Source organism: Crinia signifera, chromosome 4, assembly GCF_055691185.1.
Source record: "Crinia signifera chromosome 4, ASM5569118v1, whole genome shotgun sequence".
Taxonomy (NCBI): Eukaryota; Metazoa; Chordata; class Amphibia; order Anura; family Myobatrachidae; genus Crinia; species Crinia signifera.
Window position 1 is genome coordinate 178,366,804 of NC_139220.1, and position 20,729 is coordinate 178,387,532.

The following is a 20,729-nucleotide window of genomic DNA, read 5'->3' on the forward strand; positions in this document are numbered from 1 at the left end:
ACAACTCAATTACGAAAGAAGGCACCAACGTATCTGAACTCTGACTGACCACAGTAATGAACCTTTTTTGCAAGTATTGCAGTTTGAATGTTTCGATGCAGAAAACAGAATGCAAGCAATTGTAATCTGCTAGATTGTGCAGTATTCCACTGTGGTGATAAACACTTAATACTAATTGGACAAAGTAATTATTTATGATGCTGTTACAATGCAACAGGTGTTCCTTATCTTCCACGGTGGATTTGCTTCTAGGTGGGGGACAGAGCATCAAAGCATATTTTAAATATTCATATTTCAACAATCACCAGGTGTTTCTTCCTATTTAGAGCTGCTCGAAATGTCACAGAAATCATTTGTACAGTACATGTTCGTTATTACCTAGCATAAAGGTCAGAACAATATTGCTGCTATAGCACGTTTCATTTCATGCCTTAAATAACACTTTCTTAACTGACATAGGAATAATAATAATAATAATAATCATTGATCTAGGCCACTGATCAAAACTGGTAATAGTACATAGGAGTATGAAGCACAACAGACATCATAATTGAGAAATTCACAACTGTAGACATGTGGGAGTTACAATGAGCAGTATTCAATGCTTTTTGACTGCTCACTGTCACAGCTCGTATGGTCAGTATTCAACTGACCCCCCTGCACACACTGTTTCCACCTTGCTGGGTTTTTACAGCGATGTGGAAACGGCGTGTGCAGCCACCAAAACAGCGAAGCCCGCTGCATTAGCCGTGAACCTGTTTGGGGGAACCCTGGCTGTCCTCCGACAGCGAGGATTCGCCGGAATGTTGAACACGGTGAGCGACCGTCACGGGGGTTAAACACTGAGGGTCGCTTGTTTTTGGCAATCCTAGCCATTTACACCCTCGCCCTCCGCATTGAATACGGCCCTATAAATGTGTAAAACTATGATACAATGTACCACACCTGAAATACCAAATATGACAATTCAAACAAACAGCAGTAACAGTAACACTGGGATGTATGCTAGTACAGTATCTGTAACCTACTGTTCCAGTTACCTGACACTGTGTGGTCCTTTGTATCTCTCTGCAATTTAATTCTCGAATGAGGAAATGAGTAGTTGATAGGTTTTCCATTCATCTAATAAATAGATCAAAGGCAAATATTACACATAAAACCTGAACCCTGAATTAAAAGTCTGAATGTTTTCAAAAGATAAAAAGATGTGTACAGAATTGTCAATTCTAAATCATAAATTCTCTAACATTTAAAAAAAAATGTCATGCCAGTAAGTAAGCATCTGCAAGTCACATCTCATTGGCTTAAAATGAGAACATTATTTTACAAGGGTACATTCACTGTCAGGCAGAGGTAGAATATATACTGCCAGTTTGCTGATTTACATCAGTTCGCCTGGTGGTATATTCAGCCAGTTTGATATTCCAACTATTTAGAATACTTTCCTAGCATAAAGCCTCCTGGCGGAAGATCAAACAGGCATCCTGCCTGACTGATCGCATCCTGCCCGCAAGCCAGCACTCTCACAGGTCGGGCAGTGGCGCTGACAGCAGTAGTTATCAGCTGGGATCCGGCTAGCAGTGAATAATAATGAGCGGTTCTGGCTCTGGCACTACCAGCAGTGTCAGCGCCGCTGATCCCCTGGAGCCAGCCCGCCCCCCACCCCCCCTGCAGTGTGAGGCTTGAGGCTGTCAGTGTGGAAGCCTGGAAGGGGGAGAGTGCACAGTCAGTCATTTGTGCAGAGCTGTGCCTCTTCTAACCCTTGTGCAAACAGCCCAGTTACATTAAAGAAAATTGTGTATGTATACATATATATATATATATATATATATATATATATATATATACAGTATATATATGTATACACACACATACATATATATCTATATTTAAATTTAAATAAAATAAAACTTTATTGTTTTGTACACTTGTCCCGACAGAGAAAAAATGTCTAGTTTACAATGTCTAGAACAGGGGTGGGCAACTATTTTTGCTGGGGGCCGCTTGACAAAACTGGTAATTATTCGAGGGCCGCACACATATAATATATATATATATATATAAATATATATACACACACACACACACACACACACGGCGGCAGCAGTAAAAAAGTAATCATAATGCAAAGCTTATGTTATGTCTGTCCTGGCGCTGACAAGCGGCTATAATCGGGCCGCGAGTCTCTGTGCCAGTATCCTCAACTCATGGGTGTGCTCACAGGTGGCACAGTGAGCAGACACAAGAGTTGAGGATACTGGCACTGAGACTCTCTCCTCCTAAAGTCTGCAAGTCCCAAGAATTTCTGTACTATAAACAACATCTTTCAGCAAAAAGCAACACCATCCACCATCTGGGAAGCCCCGCAAGGTCCTAGATCTTCCTCCAGCGGCCCTTTACCATCTTTGCACAACCGCATCCTAGTGAGGACACAGGACCCAAGCCAGAAAATCCCACTAATTGGTGAGACTATTTAAAAGCTGACAAAAAGCTATATTTCAAAAAGTCATATAGAGGATAAAAATTAAACCAGAAACCTCCCCTTGGGCTCACACTCAGTAATACCCAAACAGATTGTATCTGTCTTAATTGTTTTTATTTTTATGTATTTTTATTTGTATGTGTAAAATAAATTGTTATACTTTTGCAGGCAATCCCACTTCCACTCTTATTGTTTTTAAAAATATTTTTACATTTAAATGTGTTAGCGCTGCTTCTTGTATAAACATATACTCCATTGCTATTCATGCATGTTGACCTTGTAGTGTTGACCTCATGCTTGTAGACCTCGTGACCGCATCCCGCCACAATAGACCTAACGACCAACACTAAATACCCCCCACATTAGCTAAAGAAATTGTGACCACAGTTTTATTTATCAGTCTTCTGAGCATGATTATTGAAGGATGCCTGTATTAAGCTAAAACGAGTCAACACTTTGGCCCCTCTACTGAACATGGTACAATCATCTGTCTTGAAGACATTTATATCATTATTGTAGTCTGTGGGCAGTATCCAGTTACCCGTGATCATTGACAGCTGGAAATTGCTTGGTCTGGGGCTGTCCAATTAGCCCCGATAAGCCAGTTTGTGTCACAACGTATTGGAGATTTTGTTGCACCTGTGTGTTAATAGCAGAATTTTTTTATTTGCGTGACCAAAATAGATAGCCAAAAATCAGGGGAAAAAAATCACAAAAAAACAACAACCTGTTTTTCACTTTTGATTTTCTTTACAGATAAATATATATATATATATATATATATATATATAATATATATAATTAAAATGGACACTTTAACTCAAATGAGCACTTACTTTAATTGAACAATGCTGGGACAATTCCAAATAAACAGTAATACAAATACAGTAGCATACTTTTTCTGTCATGCAGTTGTCATTTCTATTCCACTTCTTACTTGTTCTTGTTGATGAGATGGTCTGGCGTGTGATAATTTATCTGGCAGTTTTCGATCAAGGCCATTTTCTAAACGGGATTCTCTAGGCTTGTCAAACCAATCTGTTTCTTCGCGGCGTAGATGATAGGCTTTGGAAATCAATAAAATGTAAATATCTCTATTTTAAGCATTATTGAAGGAGGGAGGAGTTTTGCCACGTGGCAGTTCATGCAAAGGACCAACCATGCATGCCAAGGTCATTAATACAAATATAAACGAGCAGAACAGCAGCTAGTGGTGTAATGTGCAAAGCAAGAATGAGTTAAACCACTGAAAACCCATAAATTAATTGCCATGCCGTCAGTGTAATGGAACTGAAATATTTTCAAATCATTTTTACTGGGTGCAGTGAGAAGTGGCCTGATGTATACAGTTTTTTGTGCAAACAAAATGAAATAAGAAAATTAAAAAAGTATGACTATCTCAAAAAGTAATATGACATAATCTACTGTAAGAATTAAAAGCTATACTGTAAAAATATGGAGTGGAAAGAAAATAAGTCTAGCAAAGTGTTATTTGAGAATTCCGGGTTATAGGATGGTATTATATCATTAAAGGTTAAAGGTCTAAATGGGAACATTATAAGTCTATAATTTTAAATGAGACTATTGTATTTCATTATCAGGCTAAATTTATTTAAATATCTATTATGTCACTTTATGTGATTATAAAGCTTCATGGTGACCTGGAGAGAGAGTAGCATTATGGAACTATATACAGTAAATGTACCTTTGGAAGTAAGAATATGAAGTAATGTATATGCTATATACTCAGTGTTATATGCTAGACATATGGGTCTCTAGTGCTTTTTTTTAGCCATGACGCACATTTATATTTCCCATTGCGTGTACTTTGTTCTATGCTATACACGGCATGCTAAATATATCCAATCTATCATAGTTTACTGCTTACATGGATTCCACTATAAATAAATGTTGTATTTGGCAGTCCAAAGATCAAATTGTGGCTCAAGGGTTTACCTGGTTTATTTATAATTTAAAAATAAGAAAAGTATAAATGAGGCCTGTATAATCTTTATAAGCTTAGAGTATTTTTATACAAACAACTGATGATCTGTGAGTTAGGGCCAGATTCTCTAAGCTTCAAAAGTGATAACATAGGCCCTTATTCTAATTCGGACGGTACGGCCCGCGTGCGGCCGTACCGCCGATGTTTTTATTCTGCACATGCGCAGAGGTCAATCTGCGCATGTGCAGCCCCCTTCGCCGCAGACGTATTTCGTCCGCCGCAAAGGGGGCGTATAGGGGCGTGAGGGGCTTCATACCCTCATTTCCCTATGTGTACGCCCCGCGTTTCATGGGCGTTCCCATGCAAACGCGGGGCGTATGCATGGTAATGAGGGTATGACGCAACTCATGGGGGCGGAAAGCTGACGTCGCCGGATGTCAGCTCTCAGCCCCCATACAAGCTAGCACACGGACGATTGTCCGTGTGGTCTCAGCTTGCGGGAGCTGCTGGGGCGTGCGGACCTGCCTTCGATGGTCGACGACCATCGAATGCAGGGGGCAGCTCCCACCATGGTGGAGGCGTACGCCTCCACCATTTTTATGCGGATCGCCAGCCGTCCGTGTACGGACGGCCGTGGCGATCCGTCTCGTGGGCGGGGATTGGTTTGTGCGGCCAGAGCACCGTGTGCGGCTCTGGCCGCACCAACCAGAATAAGGGCCATAGAGAGTGATAAACAGCCAGCCAATCAGTTCCTGCCTGACATTTTTCAAACACAGTCTGTGACATGGCAGGTAGAAGCTGATTGGCTGGCATTTTATCCCTCTCCATTTTATCACTTTTGAAGCTTACAGAATCTGGCCCATGATCTTATCATTATTTTTTAAACAGCTACAGTATGTTGGCATTGCATTTGTGATAGTGTACTTGTTTTCATTGTATTTATTTTCTCAATATAATGCAATTGTAGTGTAATCCATACTATGATAACGTATATAAATGTGCATTCTTTTGCAAGAAGATTTTTGGACTATGCTACTGTATATGTAAAATATTAAATACTGTAGCACCCTTTTAAAAATGATATATAAAAGTTTTGCCATGCAGTAAAAAAAAATATGCTCAATATTATGGTTTATGTCTTTTGTATAACATAAAAACTTGACAAATACAGACTTCCTTTTGTCTCTAACTACATGGATATCTGAGCATTACACCAAAGAAAGTGTGCTTAAAAAAATAAAGATAACAAAAATTAATATTCCTATATTATGATCTAATTATGTATTTAGAAACGTCAATGCTACAGACAATTATCTAAAATTAACCACAATGTTTAACACATAAAATTAGTTGAATCAAAAATGTCCCCAAATGCCTTACCACGAATGGACCAGTACTGAGTGTTTCCACAAAACAATATGTACATTTATAATCCAAACTTTTGGTGGATATCACTTTGAAGTGCAAACCAGTATCAACAAATGAGGTGAAAAAGACAATCTAATGATGTACAGTACACTCATGGGACTTTCTTGCATCATTCAATTAATTTGCATTGTCATACACTTTAGTTTTGTCCTCTATAAGATATGGAATTTTTGTACAACAGGTATTTTAAAAACCTTTGTGCATGATTGATCATTTTATTTATACAGAACCTTAAATTAGGAATGTATGTTATGTTTGCAGATTATTCTAGGACTATGTATTGTCTCAGAATTCATTGATGAGGCAAATAATATTCTAATTGATTATCACACAGTTAGGTAGGGTGGAGAGGTATAGTTTACAGTAAGCTTGATTTTATTTCTAGAATTTGGAAAATGATAAGTCAAGCATCAACATATTTGATAGGAAGAAGTATTTAGAACTAAGACTTTTGTCACACTATTATTTGTGAGCATTAGCTTTGATATGTTCTATATAATCAAAACATTCCAGTACGTTCTTAATAAAGAACAAAACTGACATGCAATACAAAGACATTCACAAACTCTACAAGACTGGCAACAGTAGACTCCTACCATCATTAAAGGAATTGTCTGGGGATTTATCCAAAACAAACAGAGAAAACATTCATTTACCAACAGACACATTGTTAATATCAATTTTTCCAACCACAATACTAAAAAAGTTAATGTTAACTGAACGCTCTTCGATATCTTCAGTTAGAAATTCGGACCTCAGAGGAAACATATCAGATGGGAAATACTCATAGCTTTACTGAAATAATGAGAATAGTTGGGGAGGTATTTAAGTTATTCCCTGCAGACACTATGCAAGAAAGCCATTCCATTCTTGGAGAATGGACTTCTGGTAAATGGCATTTATAGGGCAGCACTTCCAATTCAAGCTTTACCAAATAGGTTTTCTATAGTAGGGAAAAAACTCTACTGACGCTAAGGTTCCATGTAAAAACTGACTGTGTGTTCCTTGTGGTTACGGTATAGATGATCATCAATGGGCACTAATGGTCAACAGTGACTAGTTCGGCACTGAAAAAAGGGTTGACATACCTTAGGTCAACCCTGCCAAAAGGATGACACAAGCTTACAGTCGTTTTTTATGATTTTCTGGTGTCTATGTACAGATGGAGCTTTCTTCAACTAGCTTTCTCTGTATAGCCATGGTGAACCAGAGCTCATCAAGGCCTATTGTACTCACCTGCAATACAATACATAGAACAATACAGTAGAGGACGAGCATAGGATTAAGTCCGACAGCTCTGGCTCACTTAATCCTATTATAGGGCTAGACGAGAATGGCTCTATCTGTAATCGTACATTGACATGGACACCGTGCACAGTATATGTACTGCATCCCCTCACATGGCTCCCTTCACTCACTATTATATTCCCATTCTATACCTTCTTGTATAGTAAAAAATGAAAAACCACCTTCTTTTTAATACAAAATCATGAGCTTGTGTTGACCTTTCGGCAGTGTCAACCTAAGATATGTCAACCCTTTTTAGGTGTTGACCTAGTCACTGTTGATTATTAGCTTGTGATTGACCTAGTGACTGTCGACCTAGACATTGTCTATGCACTGACTGCATACCGTTCCGTGTTAGGGCTGGTCAGTGTTATATTGAAAATGATATCCTGCATTGATGTGTTGAACAGATTGTCTGCTGGTGGAAATCTAATGTCAGCACAAGCCTGGTTCCTGCTCTAAAACCAGGTAAATAAAAAAAGTCTATTTTCCTAATTCTCTTACATAATAGTGATTTTGTGGGAAGTTCTAATGAAAGAGTATCCAATAGTTAACAAGACCAAAGGATTCCCATCTTTAATTTTCACATTTGTCACTTTTAGACTAGAAATACAAATGCCACAAATTTCTGTAGGGACAGGTGAGACACAATTTAAATGTGAAAATCTACCCTACAATGATTCAACAAATTGTGAAGTCTATAGGGATATCATAAATAATTTTTCAAAGGTCTGAGATTCTTTAATTGGGCAAATTTATTATTATATTTATATTTGTGTGTTATTTTTTTAGAATACATTTTCTAGGTTTATAATTGTTTTCCATTAGTACACTATGGGGCTGATTTATTAACATTTTGTACTAAATATTGTGAAAATAGGTGTTTTTACACCCGTGTCACATTATTTTAGTTTCACTTAAATGTCTATTTTGGAGCAGTTTTTACAGAAAACTAATCCAAACCCTTAATTCGCATTTTACATCACAGGTCTGAGATTGTTTAATTGGCCAAATGTATTCTTATGTTTACATGTGTATGTATTTTTCTTTAGAAATAAATATAAAATATTTAAGGTTCTTCAATAATTTTTCTAGCTGCATATTTGTTTTCACCTAAGAAAATCAGGAAACACTGCTCCAAACTCTTAATTCACATTTTTTCAAATATCAGATCTCATTTTCCATACTTATAATGGGAAATGCGATCTGGCAAAACTTACAAAAAAAAAAAAAAAAGTGAACAAAAAAAACAAAACACTACAGTGATCCTGTGATAATTATCCAGAGATAGCATAATCACAGGCCTCACTGTGATATCCCTGCCCCTTCATAGGACATATGACCTCTGACAGAAAAATGTGCAAGGACCAAGCCAGTGTGATCACCTGTGTGTGTGCAATGGGCACACCAACTGATCACTGTTAAAAAAGTTAAAAAGTATATTCACCTACACCCAGGGACTGGTGATCAGTGATCCGGTGAGGGCTGCAGGTCTTTGGGACTGCACTGCTGCATGAACCCTGGTGCAGTAAAGTGATGCTGTGAAGCAGCAGCTCACTTTACAGCACTTTACACATGATCTTATGGCTAGCAGCTCTCCAAGAGTACCAATTACCGGTCCCTAGGTATGGTAAATATAATTACCTTTGTTTGTCATGACGTTTGGTTATTAGTTGTGAAGGGGTGGGGATGGCCCAGCGGCAGTGGTAGGAGCAATGGCGGTGGCACATATGACGTACATATTAATGCTGCAGACTTCATTCGCATGGACTGAGCTTTCTTTAAAGCTCTGTCTCTGCATGCGATAATTGATAAATCCATGCAATGTATTAAATTGCAGCAATGCGGATTGGGGAAATTTTATCACATCACATCCGCATCCAAGATACAGATTGTTATAAATCTGCCCCTATGGGTTTGCATGTAATAAAATAAGCTTAGATTACTTTGAAATCTAAGTTGATACTGTAGCACGTAAAAAGTTGAACTTCAACATAATTTCTGTTCCATTTCAGGGAATCACAAGTGGCAAAGTCACTGTTATCGCCTAATGACGTGGAAGACAACCACCTGTGCCCATACACAGTACTCTACAGTATGTTAGAAGGTTCTGTTCAGCAGTCTAAATGCAGGGGACCAAAACAAATGATTCCTAGCAGATATAATGAAAAGTCAGGTATCCAACCACCAAAAAGCAGATCATTTAGGTGTTCTTTAACAAGTGTTTTATAATAAAAAAAATGCCAATATTTTCTAACTTTATCTTATTATTGTTTAAATAACACAGGTCAAACTTTCACTAAAGGTTAGAAACAACTGAGGTGACTGCTGGCATTGAAGATTAGACTGGAGAATATTTCTCTTGAACACTTATTAAAAGGTAAGTTGCAATTGACATGATCAGTGTAGAGTGCTTCAAATTCATACAATAATTGTATAATTTTGTCTTTCTGAAATGATAACAAAATATTACTGTATAAACCAAAATACTGTTGTACAGGTATAATGCAATATATAAATTATTTGTTTTAGATCGTCATGCAGCATTAATGTCATGCAGTTTATTCATATAAGATAATCATAAGCAATCAAAAAATAGTGCATGCAAATATTTTTTTAAAAGCACATATACATTTATTAAACAACAAATAAACAAAGAAGCACAGAAAAATGAAAAGCACATATTTCACAAAATTAGCAAATATGAATCTGCTTTTGAAATACAGATATTTAAAAACGACACCCTGATATATACTATATACTGTATGTGCTGCCTTGCTTTGATCTCTCCTTGCTGCTGCAAAAGATTTCAGCATGTTGCAAAACAGATTGTTGCATGTGCTCACAGCAGAAAGGAGTTAATGTTATGAATGTAAGTTATCTGTTTTCTTGCCTAAAAAATGTTGTAATTATAAAAAAAACTGTGAAAAATTGAATAAAAAGGCAGCACAACACTACAGTTAATTTTACCATTTAGCATACGTTAGATTCCAAATTATATTAGCTGTATATATTAAACCATACAGAAATCAATATAACAATATACTCTATACTGAATAATTGTTACAGCCATGTATGTCTATTTTACAGGTATTTTACATTATACATGGTGGATACTAGTTATAAAAAGTAATGTAAAAAAATCTTAATATTCTGTGGTACACAAATTGACTCAAACGACTACATAAAATACACAAATAATGAAAAGGTGATTTATGTATAAGTAAACACTATAATAACAATGACTATCACTGAAATAGAAAAAGAAAAGCAAAAGTTTTTTTTTTTTAAATGTAAAATAATTAAAAGAAAAATACTGTATCATGACAGTGACAGAACACAAAGCCCACAAAGAAAATATCACAACACACATTAATAGCATGCATAGTAATGAAGATTTGTGTTATGATAGTGGTAAATCATTTTGGTACCATGATTACCTTCACTATCAGACATTGCATGTTGAAAGTCATCCATGATGAATGCTATGTCTCGATCATAACCACGAGTTCTGGATTCTTCTCTCATATGTTGTTGCACTTCAGGCAGAGAATGGCTGGATCCAAACTGGTCCCTGGTATCTGCAGATATTGGAGGCAATGGTCCAGCTGCAGCCCTTGCCATGCCCATTGGTTGTCCAACAGGACTCAATGGACTTTCTTCTTCAGAATTTTGTGCTACAATTGGAATCCTTCCTCTACTTTGACTAATTGGAAGACTAGATGGTTTTATTCTTCCAGAAGGTGCTGCAGGGTTAAATGTTCCTTCTATTGATTCAGCTTCATTGGCTTTCTGCCTTAAAGAAGAACTTGATAAGTCTCTTTTAATTGAGAGATCAAGACCATACACTGATGAAGGCCTAGATGAAGGCCTTGATCTGCTACCACTAACATAGGGCTTATCAACTTCATCCTGTAATACAGTTCTCAAATTTGTATTAAGCGTAGCCCCAAGGTTTTGAGCCAAAGCAGGACCCAAGAATTTCTGCTGATCTGTAATATTTTTCCTCAAGCCATAAGTAATATCATCTTGCAGTAGTCTTACCTTTGAAGATATACTTGGAACTGATGATGAATTAGAAGAAATATAGGTTGAATAGTCAGGTTCTAAGTCATGGTTTTCCTGAATTGGAGAAAACTTTGATATTTTTGGGTCTAATATTGTTTTTTTATGCTTTGACTGTTGATACAGGATAGCTGGCGGTAGCTGCTTGGCAGCTTGCTTTTCTAGCGTGAGTCTGCTAATGCTATATTTTTCACTTTTGGGAAAGTGCCTGTAAAGACTGTCTGAATGATAATAAGGTGAGTATCCAGCAAGAGGATCTAAATTTTCTGTACCTCTACGAAATTCCTGCTTTATTTGATGCTTAAGGAGCTTTAACTCATATGGATCTTCCATTGAATCTTCATCCGGTTTTCCATATGTATGTAGTCTAGTAGAAGAAGACATAGGAGCTAAAAAGTCTGTTACTTCAGGAGACCGTCTAGAGTCTACAGTTCGAAGCAAGCGATCTGTTTTTGAAAGCTCCTTTTCATGAAGTGCAAATGCGGAGCTCATGGAACTAGATCCCTTTGTAAGTTCTCCAATATCATCAATTAAAACATAGTTTCTGGAAGCATGATGTTCAAGGTCTGTGTAAAAAGAATCTGCAGAGATGCTGGACATTGGACTACTTGCCATGCTACTTTTTTCATCTATCCCCAATCTTAAATCCAAAGTACTATATTTACTACCAAGATGAGAAACAGAGTAGCTGTCAGTAGATGCAGGTGCTATTATAAGAGGTTGGTTTCTAATAGCATCATAATGTGATGTTATTTTAGAATCTAAATCTAAAGCACCTTGTCTAGCTTTTTGTTGCAATAGTAACAACTGTGAAGGGTGTTGATAAGATTGTTGAGTTAGTGTTGGTTGTGGCTGAGGTGTAAAAGACATAGTTGGCACAGCTTGGAAAGCTGGTTGAGTTTGATATGATGAAACTTGATATAATGTTGGTTGATAATGGGACTGTTGAGAGTACTGAGTTGGAGCCTGAGTAAGTAAAGTAGGTGTCTGATATTGGTATTGAGTATAGGGACTAGTTTGAGGTGCAAACTGAGTTTCTGTCTGAGTCTGTGGTGGCAAGTAAGGACAGTATTCTGTTTTTGGAGCAGTTTGTGGCCTGTCTAAGCCAAGATGACTCTCTATTCTGGTTGGCCTTGTGCTATTTACTTCACTGTCAGACATATAATCCCGCTCTTCAGCAACACCCTGCAGATAAGCTCTCTCTCGCTTTTCTCTTTCTTTCAATAAAGCTTCTTTTCTCCTATTAATTCCCATTTCTAGATATCTTAATTTAGCATCAATTTCTTTTTCCTCCTCATCTAGTTCTGCTTGTTTCTTGCGTAGCTTTGAAGATTCTCTTTCTACTAGATCCAATTCTCTATCTATATCCTGAAGAATTTTAGCTCTTGCCATTGTTGTGGTTCTACAAATTCGCCTGCGAGAAACAGATCCAACTGTGCCATATGGTGATTGTAAACCATTACCAGCTTCTTCTGGGGGAGGGTTTGGAAGTGTTCTTTTTACCTTCTTTTGGGTTCCACTTTGAATACTTTTAGTCTATAAGATAGAAAAAACACAAACTGTAAGTTTACTAAGTTGCCATCAATGTTTGGTAACTGAATACCAAAGTACTGTGCTTAGATAAACAATGCTGTTATTTAAAAATAGAATACAGGGACATGTAATCTATAGAAGAGAAGAAACCAAGTTTACTCCAATATTCAGGTGTATGCAGTTAAATGTGATTTTATATTGTTAGAAATTTTAAAATTGCAACAATTTAAAGGTGTTTGTCTTAAAAATAATTTCAAAAACGCATGGCCTACAATACAACTTATTGTTAAAACAGATATAAAGTAAAAGTCAGTTATATGCACATGGTTTTGTCCATTAGCAAACCAAATGTGCTTTGCGATTGAACCTCAATCAAGAGATATATACACTGGTGCCAAGAATAAGGAGAGAGAGTACTAATTACTCAGGCACAGCTTCGAAGAAAGAGGGGTTTTCAATTCCGCACAGAGTGCTCTATTTTGTTCATCTCCATATGGATTATATCCTCATATTCTTTGTCATTTTTAATTTTTGATTATAGATTTTGTATCTTTGTATTGTTACAAGATAATGGTGCTACCCTTCTCCTTTACAATAGATTTCTAATCCTTTTTGCACACACTAACTATATCTTATTTAGGAATGTGTAATTAGTACACTTCTTTTTATATTAACTGAATAAAAGTTATGTTTTAAGTTATTGTGTCATATCAGTTGGACATCTCCAATGGTTATCCTCTGAGTGCACCCAAATTTCTCCACTTTCTCTTTTCTCTTCTTACTCAGGCACAGGTCTGATTTCTCCTCCCCCTTCATACGAGGATACATGCTTACATATTGTGATGGCAAGCTATGTGCACAGTGACATGTTTGGTAAGATGGCACTGCACAATACTCTTTATTGCACTGTGAGATCTTCCCCAATACCATTGGGAAGATTGTACTGCCAAGGAGAATACACCTGCTTGCCATCATAATGTAAAGGACAGGCAATGATCACTACCCACAGGTCTACCCATGATGGACATCAAAAAATTCCCCCTGAAAATTAGTTATTTGATTAATTTGTTATTATGGATTTATTTTGTGGGGGAATGGTCACACCCCCCAGCTCTGGTTATACTGTATACTTTAGACAAAAATAGTATGTAATTAACTAACGTGAATATTGTAGATGTTACTGTATGTGAATTTTAAAACCATTCTCTCTTCAGGTTGCTGTGATCTCTCCATTTCACTGTCTGGCTCCCTCATTTTATATGCTTTCACATTTGGTGATTTCAACACCACCAATAATAACAACACTACTACTAATACTGGAAAACTACTCTCTCTAACTACAATACAAACCTGGCCACTCACAGTGAACTGACTATTTTACTGTTCAATATGGCTACTGCTGTTATCTTGTTTTCTGTAGAAAGTGCTCTGTTTTATATTTAACTTACAGTATTTCCCCCATCTCATCATATGAACTTCAAAATATTCTCAATTAGTTAAACCTCTATGCTGTAAACTCTACCGGACTTCTTCTTCCACTGAATTCTCAGTTCTCTTAATCATCAGCAACTTTTCAAATCCCTGCAAACAATTGCTACACTTTCCTCTCCTCATCATAACCTAATACTATGAGCAGCCATTGATCCAGCTGTACCTTATATTCTGCATTGACTATAATGTCCTTCATTGTACACTATGGAAACATAATACCTTTAAAATTGTCCTTGCAAATTAGGATAACAATATCTACTGCTACAGTATCTATAACGCCCATTTAAATGCTCTGAATACTCCCTAACAAACATACTTCCAATCTCTCATCTCATCTTGTCAGACCTCTAAGGCTTAGGGGGGTATTCAATTGCCGTGACCATTTCCCCACGGGGGAGATGGCAGCCGGGCCCTATTCAATGCTGTCTTCCCTGACAGCATTGAGCAGGGTTTCTCGGAAGAACGAGTCGGGCTCGTTCTGCCGAGAACGGCCGGGAAGTGACGAGCTGCTGTCGGCAGCTCGCCTCTTCCCGGCCGCAACTCGTGGCCACGCCCCCTTCTCATCCCACTGCAGGTGGGACATTGAATCCCGTCTGCATGGGACAGGGTCACAGCGCCGCCGTGACCTACACATTGAGTACCCCCTAAATGTACTTGACATTACTTATCGACCAACCTCACTGACAATCATCAATACCTAATGTTTTACTTGTTACTTAAAGGACAATACTAATAATAGCAGATAAGATGTGCTAACCTCTTTCTCAAGAAACAACATGCATAATTAATTTATTACACTTTTTGGAAACTTTTCTTTATTAAATCCTACAAAGATTAAGGACCTGCTGCTACAGTAGTTTCTGAGTTCACATCAGTTTACAGCTTACAGCACATGAATAAAAATAGCATGCCCCTCCTCAGAATAAAATTCCTGATTTTTTGACACCAAATGTAAAAAAAAAAACACTTTATTTTAAAAGTTCACATTCCACTTCACCATAAAAAGATAGCGATTGCTACTCGGTGAATCATGGCGAAAAAAACCTTGAAATGTATTCGCCATCTGGTCATTGAATAGAGTGATTCACAGTTTTAGTAAAAAATTTGCCTTACAGCACAAAATCGCCATAAAAACATGGCAAATCAGCCTCATTGAATACCGCCCTATGAATCTGTACACGTACTGTACAATGTAGCAGCTGTAGCTTTTTTCCAATACAAATTCTATTCTACAGCGTTCACTAACACACAATATACAAGTGTCACATATCAAAATAATCAACAGTCTTCTTGTGCGTCCATGTCACATTGCATTGCAAAAAAAGATGCCTGTTGTTAGCAGAGTTGCACTACACCTAACATAGCATGGCATGCATCTCGTGCTGCATGGCATATTAGGGCTGGATGAATGAGGACAAATCTTAATATGTTCCATGTTCTGTTTACAGCAGAGTGAGGGCCTTTAAAGAAGATGATTAAGCTGTATGGCCCCTTCAACTCTTGGCCTAATCCCCCACGAGGGTGTTCGTTCTACCACTGGAAATCACTGTTATATTTAGTCAGCAATTTCAGGGGTGTCCTCATAGATTGTTGCTGTGTATAGTAGTATGGCGCTGCAGTGCTGCATAGTGTACCCTCCCATATAGTGCAGATATATCTGTAACTGCAAAAGCAAGCTTATGTTGGGTATAACAGCAAAGAGACATGTGCTTTATGTGGTACCAACTGTACACTGCTAATATTGAAACCCCCAGTAATAAAATAAGATGTTTGGCTTCTGCTTTAAATGTTTAGATAGTTATTTTATTCTTAACAGTAAACTGCAATAAATCTCATGTTAATAAGATGCAATTAAAGCTGTATTATGAAAGAGTTACACTTAAAGCTAGTATGATTTCAGTATAATCAAGCAGATCACTTCAAAGCTACAGTAAGTAGCTTTGGACACAAAGTAGCTTAGGACACAATATGGCTGTGAAAGAAACTTTAGTAGGTTCTGGTTAATGTGGAGGGGTATTATCTGATTATTATGTAGTTATTTCTCACTAGGTGTGCAATTGGGATACAAAATATTTTTTCCTAACCAGAATTACCCCACCCTTTTGGGACCTGAGTGACATTACAATCTGATTGAGCAGCTTGCCAACAAATGTGTTGTGTAGTTGAGAGAGGCATAGATGGGTCAGTATTAGGAGGGATTGCTGACTCCTGAGTGCCATTGGAGAAGCCAGGGGTATCTCCAGGTAAGCTGGCTCTCAAATGTTGTAAGCCATTATCATGTGGCCTTACACTGGGCTATTAGACCCAGACATATTTGTTATTGCTAATGGGATGGGTTTGGGAGTGTGGTGCCCCCTGTTTTGGTAGGGTTGGTCTGCTCCAGGTTAGCACACCCTAACACTATATTAACACTTTTATTTTTCCTATCACATATATTGTATATATTTTGTATTTTAATCACACCTTTCACTTCCTTACATAGCACTTATGTGCTTATTAAGCCCCACTAAATTTAATTTGTGTGCTGCCCTGGAGTGGTCAGCCTTTGCCGGCATGATGGGGGCCCACACCCCAGACCTATACCCAGCATTAGGGACCCCCAGTGACACAGAAACACCTTGCGGTACGGCCTGGGAGCTTAGCCCTATATCGGCATATATATTCAACCCAGATCTCTGTATTATCTGATTATTATGTAGTTATTTATTGTATATTGTATTATGTATTGGGATACAAAATGTTTTTTCCTAACCAGAATTACTCCTCCCTTTTGGCACCTGAGTGACATCGCAATCTGATTGAGCAGCTTGCCAACAAATGTGTTGTGTAATGTGGAGGGGTCACTGTTACTAGGACCTTTAAAAAAATTCCCTCTTTTATTAAAACAGTCCAGCTGAAAAACAGTTTTAGGTTTAAAACTGCATGCAACAATTACAAATGCAATGATTATTTAACTTTCAAATTACAAGTTGCCAAATTACATTAAACCGTTTTACACTTAATTAATCAATTCATATTATCATCAATTTTACGGTTGCAGTTGTCACTGTTGAAATTAAAAAAAAAGAATAATTTTGCAATGCCTTAGATAAAGGTTGATTAATGACACAATAATTGCCGCCATTTCTGATGTGTTCCAGCCCATGATTGCGAAAACCAAACTTATGTTATTTTGATTATACTGAAGGAATGAGTACAATTGAGTATCTTTTTATGTAATTCTGTAGTATTTATAGAGACTGCTAAAACAATAGTTTAGTGTCATTTGTAATCTTGAAGAAATTCATGTTGTATTAATTACTTTGAAATGCATAATGATTCAATAATTATTTTATTAGGAGAACAAGTATAGGACCATTGAAAAAGTGAAACACTGTACTGTAACACTCGATTTTTGTCTATTTCGTATCACACTAGTATAACATATAAAGCACTCTATATATATTGCGAAACAGCCTACATTTCATCCATGCATATTGGAGTAGATTTGTACAGCTTCATGCTAAATATTCCATGCAGTTGACATAATTCAAGCTAAATAAATTGTTTACCTTACTAAATCTTAATGGTTTGAACCTAATAATTTACTTTATATATTATATATATATATGTTATATGAAATGGAACATACTCTTGACTAAGAGTTACTCATCACTAAGACCCTTCCTATGCGATCTGTAACTGGTCTCTATATTTTATACTATACAAATACAAAATGAGCAGGTCGGTGTTGTCGTGCAATATCAAGTTCATATCCCAAAATACGTTAGTCCATCGAGTTCAACCTATCTAACTTGTAACTACTGACATGAGTAAGTCATATCTATAGGATACCCTTAGTGGCCAAAACTGTATCCAGTTTTGATTTAAAAGTCATTAACAGTAGTTGCTGTAACCACCCCCACTGGCAATGAGTTCCAAAAATTGTATTGCTCTAATGGTGAAGAATCCTCTTCTTAATTCGCTAAGGAATTTCTTTTCCTCGAGCCTCAGTACATGCCCACATGTCTTAAATATGGGACTGTTAGTGAAGAAATCCTCTCCCAGTTCCATATGATTCTCAATTTTCCACCATTCTGCCCACCTTTCTAGTTTAATGAAGTCACTTTGTAGTGTATCCACATCCTCTCCTGAGTTAATTTCTTTACTCTATTTTGTGTCATCCGCAAATATTGCAATTTTACACACTATGTCACTTCCTATATCATTAATGAATATATTAAACAAGGTGGGTCCCAATATTGAACCTTGCGGGACTCCACTTTGGACCTTACCCCAGCTGGAATGTATGCCATTTACCACCACTCTCTTTCCTCGATTGTGCAACCAGTTAATCCAATTACAAATTTTATCTCCTAACCCTAAATTACCTAAATTAATTAATAACCTTTTATGAGGCATCATGTCAAAAGCTTTAGCGAAATCAAGCAGTATTACATCAACAGATTTCCCTAAGTCCAGTCCCCTACTGACTTCCTCAAAGAAGCTAATTAAATTAGCCTGACATGATCTATTTTTGACGAACCCATGCTGAGTCTTACTTATCACTTTCTCCTGTACTAAGAAATTCTGGATACTATCTCTTATTAGCTTTTAATATTTTTCCCACAATGGATGTAAGGCTGACCGGTCTATAATTTTCAGGGTTCGTTTTGATAACTTTCTTCCATATTGGCACTACGTTAGCTATTCGCCAGTCCATTGGTACCGTCCAAGTTGATTGATTCCTCAAATATCAGATATAATGGTAGTGCTATGACAGAACTTAATTATTTTAGTATCCTAGGATGTATTTCATCCAGGCTAGGACATTTGTTACTATTTAGGTTCTGTCATCTATTTTTGACTATTTCCTTACTCAAACATACAGTTTGGGAGCAATCAAGAGAAGAGCATTTAATCCGTGAAAGATCTTCTGAAAATTCTTCCCTTGTAAATACCGAAGCCAAAAATTCATTCAATAATTCTGCTTTCTCTTTTCCTTCTATTACCAGGGTACACTGCTTATTTTTTAGTGGGCCAATATTTCCCTTCCTTAACCGTTTCCCGTTTATATAACTGTAAAAGATTTTGGGATTAGATTTGCTATTTTACATTCAGTCTCTAATTTAGCCATCTTGATGGACTCTCCCCAGGACCCAGGAGACCTCACCCCCAAATAGTGGGCAAGACAGTAAAGGTGCCCACAGATGCATCAATTATCGAATGCGTTTTGTACTTTTTAAGTACAAAACGCATCTTATGTACAATTATCGGGTGGTGTTTATGGGCTTGTGCGATGCGCGTTCCCGGGAGCCGATATTGTATGTATAAAAAAGTACGTGCTGCATGTACTTCTTAGACCACATCTGAAAATTAACATTACAAACATGGGTTCATCGCATCACATCGCATGCATCCAAGTGCACATCGCATAGCAAGCTGGAAGAAAAATTGTATAGAACCATTGTACAGTCAAAAACGCATAGCACAGTAAAATTGATGCGTCTGTGGGCACCTTAAGACAATTTAAGGAAAGGATGGGGCAACATAGAGCAGCCATTCGAGCTGCATTGACCAGAGGACATAGTTAACAGCCTGTTGCCAGGCACTTCGGTAAGGCACGATATGATATGGCAACACTTCACTATCGGATTATAGTCCAGGTGGCCAAAAATATTAGAGAAGGTGACAGGGATAGAAAACTTTTACAACTGGAAAGCACCTTGATCTAAAAAATTAATACATGGATTTTTTATTATACTTCGATGCTTGACTTAAGAATTATTAAGAAATTGATCCACCTCTTTTTTAATTGAGTCTTAAGTGGCTTTAAATATATGGGCAGAAATCTAATAAATAGCAGTAAATTAAAATGTTGTTTAATAAATGATTATTTTTATAAGCTATTAAGTGTGGTAATCGTCCAGGTCAGCCATTTTTTTAAATAGTGCAGAGACATTAATTATTGAACATCTAGTTTAGGCAGGGTGTCTATAAAATAAGCATAAATAATGCAAATGAATCAAGGTGAACAGTGCTTATAATAATAACTGGAAAAGTATAAAGTATGATAAATATAAATAATATGGCTGTGCTAAAATGAATAATAATTTTATTCTTAATATAACGTGCTAAAAAAAATATAGAAAAATTGAAATATTTCTATTTTACTACTATTATAACCCACTATTATAAATAGTAACAAAACAAAAATAGAAAACATTGTATGTTTAATTAAGAATACAATTATTACACATTTTACCCAATGTGTATACAGTACTTCACATTTTTTTTAAACTATAGATTTTTTAAAAATTTGCAATGCCTGTGAGGCACACGCCATGGCTTAAGGATTCTTAAATTAATAAAATCTTGCATCACACCGCTAAACTTGATGTTTAGCTATTTGATTTTTTATATCAGTTTAAGTTGTTACCTGTCTCTACAACACAAAATATAAAAAATGTCAAAATACAAATTTTTTTCAATTCAAGTATTCATACCAATCAGTAAATT

General features: G+C 36.8%; 1 protein-coding gene across 6 annotated transcripts in view; it reads right to left on the bottom strand.

Moving 5' to 3' along the window:
* The window catches only part of PCLO (piccolo presynaptic cytomatrix protein), a 266,980-nt gene that overhangs the window by 78,158 nt on the left and 168,093 nt on the right, over positions 1 to 20,729 (bottom strand). For 3 of the 6 annotated variants that reach the window (XM_083183079.1, XM_083183077.1, XM_083183082.1), the window contains exons 7-10: positions 10,583 to 12,743; positions 6,452 to 6,469; positions 3,420 to 3,547; positions 1,041 to 1,122 (exon numbers count right to left, since the gene is read on the bottom strand). In XM_083183079.1, coding sequence (XP_083039205.1) covers positions 1,041 to 1,122; positions 3,420 to 3,547; positions 6,452 to 6,469; positions 10,583 to 12,743 — 2,389 coding nt within the window. The remainder of the gene's footprint in view (positions 1 to 1,040; positions 1,123 to 3,419; positions 3,548 to 6,451; positions 6,470 to 10,582; positions 12,744 to 20,729) is intronic. The other 3 variants (XM_083183080.1, XM_083183078.1, XM_083183081.1) reach the window with 1 other exon arrangement.